Raw genomic sequence first — 10,021 nt, 5'->3', positions numbered from 1 at the left:
GCTGATTTTTTGCCCCCCACCCCCTCAGTCCTGCCGTGGCAGCAGCGCAGCGGCGGCCCCTGCTCATTTCCAGGGGCGGGATCCCCGTGACACGTGGGGATACAAACGCACGCAATCCCTGCCACAGATTTAAAAGCCTCCACACGGACCCTGCCGTCGTTTTGCCTGAGGGAAAAGCAGGCTGGGCCATTTCCCCCTCAGCGACCACACTACGCGCGTGCTCAAAATATGCCTTTTCCCCGCGCTTGCTCTGTGCGTACGAGGCGGCGGGGACGACGACGACGAGAAAGGGATATTTATTTATTTTCCTGAGGGAAAGAATGTTTAAAAAAAAAAAAAAGGAGGAGGAGGATGGCGGATACACACAAAACACACGCCCAGGCCGCTCCGCCCCTTCACCCGCCCTTCGCCCCGCCTCATGGCCGCCTCGCTCGCTCCCTCGCTGGGCCAGTCACTGGCTGAGGTGGCAGCTCGCTCCCGGCTCCTTCCCTCGCTCGAGGCCCCGGTGGGCGTGAGGCGACGACGGTGGGCAGCAGCAGGCGAGCGGCGCTCCTTCGCCTCAGCGCGCCAAGAGGAGGAGGAGGACGATGAGAGGCGGCGGCAGCGAGGCGCCTCGGCAGCGAGCCCCGCACTGAGCTGCCTGTCGACACACGACCGATTGACCGCCATCCCGAGCGGGGCTCCTTTCCTCAGGGTGCTTCTTCCCGCGCCCGCCAGCAGAGGCCGCCGAAGAGGGCTGGCGGCGCCGGCTGCCCCATGTCCCGCAAGGCCAATGTGGAATATACCCTGAAGAGCCTCAGCAACCTGATGGGGGAGAAGCGCCGACGGCAGCAGCAACAGCAGCAGCAGCAGGCGCCCGCCGCCGAGGGCTCGGCTAGCCTCGGCGAGAGGAGCCTCCTGGCCGCCGCCGAGTCGTGCTCCAGCCTCCACAGCCAAGCGTCCGGCGGCGGCGGCGGCGGCTGCTCGGACCTGGAGCGGGCGGCCCGGCGGCAGTTCCAGCGGGACGAGACGCCCAGCTTCGTGTACGTGGCGTCGGTCTTCTCGGCGCTGGGCGGCTTCCTCTTCGGCTACGACACGGGCGTGGTGTCCGGGGCGCTGCTGCTGCTCAAGAAGGAGCTCCACCTGGACGCCTTCTGGCAGGAGCTGCTGGTCTCCAGCACCGTGGGCGCCGCCGCCCTCTCGGCGCTGCTCGGCGGAGTCCTCAACGGGTGGTTGGGGCGGAGAGCATGCATCCTGCTGGCCAGCGGCATCTTCACGGCCGGAGCCGCCGTGCTGGCGGCCGCGCAGGACAAGGAGACGCTGCTGGCCGGGCGCGTCGTGGTGGGGCTGGGCATAGGTAAGGGACCCTCCCCTTGTGTCGCGCGATCCTCCCGGGAAAACTTGTATCATTGCTGTCTCTCTCTCCCCCCCCCCCAAATCCTCCATGCACACCTTTCCCCCCAGTACTCCTTTTTGCCTTGCCGCAAAGCCCTGCCAGTGTGGTGTAGTGGTTAAGAGCAGTAGACTCGTAATCTGGGGAACCAGGTTCGCGTCTCCGCTCCTCCACATGCAGCTGCTGGGTGACCTTGGGCTAGTCACACTTCTCTGAAGTCTCTCAGCCCCACTCACCTCACAGAGTGTTTGTTGTGGGGGAGGAAGGGAAAAGGAGAGTGTTAGCCCCTTTGAGACTCCTTCAGGTAGTGATAAAGCGGGATATCAAATCCAAACTTCTTCTTCTTCTTCTTCTTGTTTCCCCCCACCTTGTTCCAGCTCCACTTTGGGGCATTGCAACAGACCTGCGTGCCTGTTTGTTTCAGTGGAAGTGGACTGAGGCTGCTCCGTGCAGGAATCTTGCATAGGATTGCAGCTTGCCTCTTTTAAGTCTCTCCCCACCCCCCAAAAAGCTAGCCTCTTTTGCACATATGTAGAGTTTCCCCGGCTATTGTAACCAATGCTTTTCTTAGAGAAAAAGGTGCCCAGTAGGCTACTCGCCATAAAGTGGATACAGTAAGTGCCACACTTTTAACCAGGGCTTTTCTTCTAGAAAAAAGGGTGCCTGTACTGCATACACTTGAGTATCCCTAGAAAAAAAAGCACCGTTGTAACATACTGCAAACTTTTCTTGAGAGTAGTATTGGTGGGGCTAGAGGAGAGAACTCCTCTTCCTCAATAGGCCCCCAATTGTGTGGTGTGTGCAGTGCAGAACAGGTAACTTTATCAAACTGCACGGGGTTTGCACCCTTGTAACCTCAGCGTTTTTCCACTTAGAGCCATGAGATGGCTTCCCCCAACTTCCCCTTTCATCTGTCCACTTTTTTAAAAAAAATCTGTTGTGTCATTTTTAAATGACACAAGCCTAGTCTGGATAACTTTAGGAATTAAGACTTCAGCTCTTAATGTCTACTGCCAAGTGAACAGCCTGACTCTAATGTAAGAAGGAAGTTGTTAACAATATGTTAGTCATTATTATTTATCATCATTGTAATTGTCTTTTTGAAAGAAAAGCCCTATGTTTATCTGTTCTCAGTGGGAACTGTTTGTGCTGTTAAGTGGCCCTCTGTCATTGTCCTTTTGCAAGTCAGAAATTCATTTTAAAGGTGATCATTGTTGCCACTGCCAGTGGTGTTTTCTTTAACATAGAATATTTAATGTAGCCTAGGTGGCAAATACAATTATATTGTAGCTTGAAAATGGTGCTTTATATTTTTGAAGGATGTTCAGGAGGGCTAACCTTGGCTTAAAAGATCTTGAGTTAAAATTCAGATGGTGCAACTAATGGTATTGTGGGGAGAAACGTCACATCTCTGAAAAGGCACCATTTATCTGTACAGCTGAGAAAGCAGTTCCACAGTTAATGTGTAGCATTACTTAAGTAAGCTTAAGTACATAATGGCAAACAGATAGTCTTTACCTGTTTCATTTTTTCCCTCCTAGCATATTGAAGGGTCCTTGCTGTTTCTTATGATGCCATTGTTCAGTAATGCACAATATCTGAAAGTTGAGCTTTCCCAGAACTTGCTTTATGAATTGACATCGGAAGATAAACTTACTAAAGTCCTTTAACACTTGATAACACATAAACTACAACCATACAAACTTGCCTCAGAGTGAGTCTCATTGAATCAAGTGGGACATCTGCATAGATGTGTGTAGGATTTTGCATTTAGTGGCATACATTTTTGTAGAAGGAATATTTTTTGTAGAACTGGCACTTTTATTCAGTCCTTCTGGCAAGGAGTTTAGGGAAGCCCAGATGATCTTCCCACTCTCTTTTCCCCATAACTCTCTAAGATAGGCTTAGACTGAGGATGTAACTGTGTGAATATAGTTTTAAACCCAGGCATCAGCCCTGTACAGCTTACTATTTGTGTAGAAAAATGCTGAGGAAGAAAGCCTAGTGATAAGTGGTGGTCAGATGATCAAATTATTAACAGTGGAACACGTATGCCTTTTCTATCTCATTTTTGAACAGTTCATTTAGGCAAGATGGCAAGAATATCCTGAAAATGTATTAGCCAGATATTCATAAACTCTGTCAACTTTGTATTCTTCACAGTACATATTATCTTCTCATTGGCCTCTCTATCGCTGAAACCTCTTTTCTCTATCTTAAAAGTTTGTGGTTTTGTTGTGTGCTTTTGTTACCGGTATTCTGCCTGTATTTACCTTTTCTTCTCTTGATGTATCTTCTTTTTTTCTGGCTGTTTGCAGTGTGAGAACTTTGTCACTGATTCAGCTGATGCCTTAAGTTATGTCTTTTCGTTGACATCATTCAGCACTATGCTGTTCTCTTTGTCATATATATTCTGATTTCACTCTTTCTTTCATTTGTCTCCTCTAATGTGTTCTGTTAGAATTGGATCCTGTGGACAGTCTGTTTCCATTTTTTTAACCCTTTGACAATATAAATAAGAACTAAACCTTGTAATGAGGAAGTACCACAAATACATGAGATCACACCTGCCTCTTTTGCCATTGGTTTTTCATTATATAATTGTGTACTACACTCCTTTTTTAATAACTTGCTCAGTTGTGATGCATACCTCAAGCTTATTTCTTGTTGGGAGACAGAACCAGCTAATTGAGAACCATTGTTGCATTGCTTTTCACAGTTTGCATCTGTGAAGCTGTACTGTTGGAAGCTTTTGTTATCAGAAGCATGGGATGTGCTTTTCAAACAGAGCAACAACTTTTAAAAAACAAATAGAGGGAGCCTCTGCTCTCAGCCATTCCTTGAACAATTACAGGAGTTTGTAGAATACTCCTTCTGAGAAGCTAGTGTAATTGTATTGGCATAAGGCTGATGAATCGTGAGTAATAATTCATAATTATTCATACTGCTCAGCTGTGTTTATTTCTGGGAATTCATAATTTAGTGTGTTTACACTTGAAGTACATATATTTGACTCTTTGTTGTACAAAGCTTTTGGGTACTGTAATTATTGGGACTGAAGTGCAGTTAGACTGGATCTAACCCTCTGCAAAAAAGGTAATTTTGAACACTATTGTTTCTCTTTACATGTGCACCTACTTTTAATTGATATAATTTGCATAGACTAACTAACCTGTCTGTCAGTCTGTGTTCTGCATGTCTTGTAAAGGAAAAATAATCAACATGATATCTCTTTTAATAGATTTGAGTTATCAGGTTTTGGTCTAATCACTTACGCTTTAGTGGGAGTGAAACACTGGCTTGCTGCCCTTCTTCATTTGTTTGATTCAACCAGATTTGCCCATTGAGTCATGAATAGCATGGATTTAAACAGTAGTCCATTTAATTCAGTAGTCCTAGGTCACCAGATGGAACCACTTCAGTGTGAATAATGGATTTCAGCCTTAGGTGCTCAGCAAATGTATCTGATGCAGGGGCATCGCGGAGGGGGCGGGGGGCCCCGGGCAGCACCCCTGTTGGGGTGACACATCGGGGGGCCACCCCCGCCCACTGGGATTTTTTATTTTTAAATTATTTTTTTTTAAAAAAATTAGGTTATTTTCGGCACTGTGGGGGGGGGAGCCGCAGGGGCGGCCAGCGAGGAGGGGTGTCACCCCCCCTCGCTGGCCGTCCCTGCGGCTCCGCCCCAGCAGCGCTGAAAATAGCCCCCCCTTGCAGCGGCGCAGCTCGGCATGGAAGCAAGGGGCGGGCCAGCGAGGTGGCCCGTCCCTCTCCCTGCCCTGACTTGCGCTGCGCCAAGGGAGCCCGGGCGGCAGATTCAGGAGTCTTTGCGCGCTGCAAAAACTCCTGAAGAAGCCTCCGCCCGGCGGCATCACCCCTTCTTGCCGCGGCGGAGGCTTCTTCAGGAGTTTTTGCAGCGCGCAAAGACTCCTGAATCCGCCGCCCGGCACCCCCGGGGGCGGGGCGTCGCATGCGTCATGACGTCATGACGCACGCCCCCCCGCCCCCCAGGGGTGTCTCTTGGCTTCCCACCCCCGGCAGCCAAGGGGCTAAGAACGCCCCTGATCTGATGTGGATTACTTGGTTGTAAAATGGTCTAGAAAAATAGTGAAATAGTTTAATGGTGGTGTATGTGTGCTTATAGGTGTAGCCTTCAGCAGGCTTTGTTTTTTTGTGTGGTGGTAAGATACCGGTAAGAACTGAAAAAACTTGCTTTAGTCTGCAGGGTGTCTTAAAAGTGCCTGATGCAGTATAAAATTAAACAGGAGTGGACCTAGTTTGTAGCATGATGGGAGAGTCACTTGGAAGTCAACTGGGTTCTTTGTAGAGAAAGATAATTACTTCAATTCTTGGGTGGAATGCAACATCTGTGAAAGGCTTAATCAATTATTTTCAGCTTCTGATAAGCTGAACACAACAGCTAATGGAAAAAACGTAATCATACCAACCAAATGAAAATAACCCAAGACTACTTCAGGTATTAAAGTATTCCTGTGTCTGTAATTTGTTTTCCATAAAGTGTTCCTGTGACTGTAATTTGTTTTGAACTGTTTTTAATACAGAATTTAAAATTGATGTAACCCATCCTGGGACATTATGGTAAAGGGTGGGTAATTAAAAATATTAGCAACAGCAGCAGCAGCAAGACTTAAAGCAGAGATGAGAACCTGTAGCCCTTTAGAGGTTGTTAGACTACATTACCATTGGCCATGCAGGTTGGGACTGATGGGACTTGGGAATCCAACAATATCTGGAGTGCTTCTAGTACCGTAACCCTAAATTTAAAGGCCTCTTTTCTGTTCTTGAAAAAAATCACAATTAACTTTTTCATTGTCAAATCGACCATCAGAGGGAGCTAAGGGGCTTAAGTAACTTCTTGAGGGCTGTAAAAAACCAAATAAACATAGCTGAACAGTAAGTGTATGTTCAAATTAGACATAATAGGTTGTAACACTAAAGAGCAATTAAGGAAAACTGACTCATCTTTTCTGTGTTCTTGAGCTATGGGGCATTAATAGAAGTTTTCATTTTGTGTGTATTGTGACTTAATGTTTTGGACAAGGCCTCCAACTTGTTCCTCTGTTCATATTGTCCTTACTGATTTTATATGTTATCTTTCAACATTGTTTCTTGTTTTGATACATTAAAAACTGAGTTAAATACTCTTAAATAATGGTACCTTATTAAATTATCACCACTGCTCTCAATATGAACATGGTTGGTGATACTGAATTGATGCCAAATAACTGCTATTCAGCAGGTAAAGGTTAGTTGATTAGTATAGAGTGCTAGACGTTATAATTCATGTTGACTGTTGTTCAGTTGAGCAGCTTTGCAATTAAGTCCACAAAACTTAATAGCCAGCACACCTAGGTCAGTGCTTTTGTGGCATTCTGATGGAAAGGGGAGAAACAAAGAATCCAGCTGCCTTTGCCGATAAGAGGTTTATTGCCTTGTTGTATGGTAAAAGTTATTACTTGCCATTGGTACATACACCAGCATTCGAAATTTGCCAGGTACATTTTGCACCTGGCTATCAACCACCTGCGACCACGTGAAGATGCCTGGGTGACATCTCCACCATCTGGAGGTGCATGCCTGGGGATCCTTGGATCTTGACTATTTTCACACACTAGCAACACATTCTGTAGAATTCTATCCATTATATTTTATCTGCACAATCAGAATGAATTTCAGGAACCAAAAGGTCACATTGAAAAATACGACTTTTGAACCGTCTGGCCCAAAAATGGCAACTAGGCATTCCATTTGTAAACTGTGTAAACATTTGTTTGTGACTGTAAACCTGGTTTAAGGAGCCATTTGGCACCTAGCTTATATATCCGAGTTTCTAAAATTAATACCAGTATGTGGCTATCAGCTAGTCACATACCTGTGATTTAGTAATATGGCTGTATAACAACATCCAGCTTATGCTTCCCCCCCCAACAACAGATTAGTGCTTAATAGCTTTAAATGAAAAACTTGTAGTGAGTTTGCTTCTAATTTTGCATTGAAAATGCAAAGTATAACTGTATGGGATGCAGGTACAAACTACTGTTTAATGTTTTTGTTTAAGGAACCGTGCATGTTGTATCCATTTTCTATAACCTCCACACTGACAAGTGAGGAAAAATGCTAGACGTTTGCCCTTGGGTGAGTTGTATGCATTAAAAAAAACAAAAACACTTCCAGCTGTCCTTATATATAGGCTTATTTCTTAATTCCAATTTAAGTTTGCTTTCGCCATAGCTTGCTTGTGTAGATGTTGCTACAGTTTTTGCAGGCAATTAACATACTTTGAACACTGGAACATATAGCAGCCTAAAAGCTTCTAGTACAGTGGTGGCGAACCTATGGCACGCGTGCCCAAGTGGGCACGCAGAGCCCTCTCTGTGGGCACGTGTGCCATCGCCCCACTGGTCTAGGCCCTGCGGCGTGAGGGCGAGGGGGCGGGGTCTCCCGAGCGGCGCAGTGTCTCAAAGCGCTCCGCCCGCCCCACCGCTTGCCGGGCGGTGGAACCTTGTGGCGCGCGCGCCGGCGGCATGTTTTGGGTGCCGCACTCCGCGAGGGAGCCCCGCGGCGGGGCCGAGAAACGCCGGGATGTGGAGGAGCAGCGCCCGCGCCGCCTGGTGAGATGGGGGAGGGGGCAGAAGGGGGCGGCCTCCCTCGCAGGGCTGGTGTCGCCCTCCCCCCCTTGGGGGCCCCGAGCCTCGCCCGCCCGCCGGCCCTCCGCCAGGCCTCCCCCTGCCCTGAGGCGGATTGGCACCTTGTGATAAATCATTGGGTTTGGGGTTGCAATTTGGGCACTCTGTCTCTAAAAGGTTCGCCACCACTGTTCTAGTACATCAGCTTTAAAAAAAAACTCTAATGCCCCGAACAACCACTTTTGAAGTGAAATATTTATCCTTTAGTAAAACAGAATCTTGAAGTTTGACTGCTAAATGCTTTTTTAAAAAAAATGATTTACATTTAAAGCACATTTCTCTCCCCTCCCCCCCGTCATGGGAACTGTAGTTTACCCCTTGTTGTTGTTCAGTCTTTCAGTCGTGTCCGACTCTTTGTGACCCCATGGACCAGAGCACGTCAGGCACGCCTATCTTTCACTGCCTCCTGCAGTTTGGCCAAACTCATGCTAGTCACTTCGAGAACACTATCCAACCATCTCATCCTCTGTCGTCCCCTTCTCCTTGTGCCCTCCATCTTTCCCAACATCAGGGTCTTTTCTAGGGAGTCTTCTCTTCTCATGAGGTAGCCAAAGTACTGGAGCCTCAACTTCAGGATCTGTCCTTCCAGTGAGCACTCAGGGCTGATTTCTTTAAGGATGGATAAGTTTGATCTTTCACCCAGATTCACCCAGTGAAGCAGCTGAGTGAGTTCTGGTATGTGATGGCCATCTTCAGTTAAGAATTCCCTGTGTGCTATATAAATAATTGTAGCTATGAATGGCCCAAGACATTATCTTCTTGAAGCATAAAGTTCAAAAGTTATAGTGAATGAGCACACTATTTCCAATTTGATATCAATCCAAATTCAAGTTGTTTATGCTGATGTGTGAAGCCCATGCCTGACAGAAATCACTGTGAAAGTGACTTGTTTTTCTCATTATCATGTTAGACAGCCATGACTCTGTACAAGGGTATTACATATGGAGGACGACCACTTGCTTGAAGGTGAAGGTTGCAATCCTGGGCATACATATTTCAAACTATTGAACAAAGTAGGATTGACTTTGAGGAAATTTGCACAGGTAGGGCTCTAACACAGATCCAGGTATAATGCTGGACAAAATAGAATGAGATGGAAGGTATATACCTATGCTGGTTGACTAGTCAAATCATAAATAGTCATAACTAGACAACGGAAAACAGTGCAGAACTCGAGTAGTTCAAAGGCATAAAAAAGGAGTAGAAATGTGGCCTCAGCAGATGTCCTGATACACGGGAGGGTATACCTTGGATTCCAGGATTTGTGAGTATCATGCCCTAAGCCTGGGCACGATACAGTACATGATACTATCTCATTTTTCTATTCAGAACACCACTAATTTTGAACGATTTCTTTGGCAGATATTTATGAATAATTTTAAAGACCTAAGTTAAGGCTTGAGCATATTTTTTATTCTGTTTCCTTTCAAGTTAGGTTGCTTTGAAACATGTTTTATTTGTTTTTGTTTTTGAAATCTGATTTTAAAAATCCATTCCATCCACTCAGTGTGGCTGGAGCGATTACAGTAGGAGAGGTCAAACTTAAAGTGCAACAGCTACCAAATTAATGGTGGCTGTGTACTGACAGCCAGTGTCTGCAGTAAATAATGGGACTGGTGCTTATTACTAATGCATGAACAGATTTCTGTTGTTACTTGACAGTCAACCTATGTTGACTGCTGTTCTTCAGTACATCTTCTGTACAGGGACTGTTTTGTAAGACATACAAATGAAGTGTGGGTTTTCTGTTCCTCTTTGGAAGCTGCATAATGAGCATTCCAGTGTTTGAACTGCTTCTGGTTCATTAGGGAAATCAGTAGATGCACATGAATTTAAATTAAGATGTGTAAGTTATTCTAATTACTTGACTGCTGTATAACATGTTGTCCTTAGAAGGTGACAGATATTTTCAAGGTGAAAACCTTGAGCAGAATAATTGGAA

General features: G+C 46.1%; 1 protein-coding gene across 1 annotated transcript in view; it reads left to right on the top strand.

Moving 5' to 3' along the window:
* Positions 1–399: 399 nt before the first annotated feature.
* Positions 400–10,021, top strand: part of SLC2A13 (solute carrier family 2 member 13) — a 94,483-nt gene continuing 84,861 nt past the window's right edge. The window contains exon 1 of the mRNA XM_033162939.1: positions 400–1,336. Within this exon, the coding sequence (XP_033018830.1) occupies positions 757–1,336 (580 nt within the window). The 5' untranslated portion in view covers positions 400–756. The remainder of the gene's footprint in view (positions 1,337–10,021) is intronic.

The sequence above is a fragment of the Lacerta agilis genome, chromosome 10, assembly GCF_009819535.1.
Source record: "Lacerta agilis isolate rLacAgi1 chromosome 10, rLacAgi1.pri, whole genome shotgun sequence".
NCBI lineage: Eukaryota > Metazoa > Chordata > Lepidosauria > Squamata > Lacertidae > Lacerta > Lacerta agilis.
This window is presented reverse-complemented; position numbering and strand designations above follow the sequence as displayed.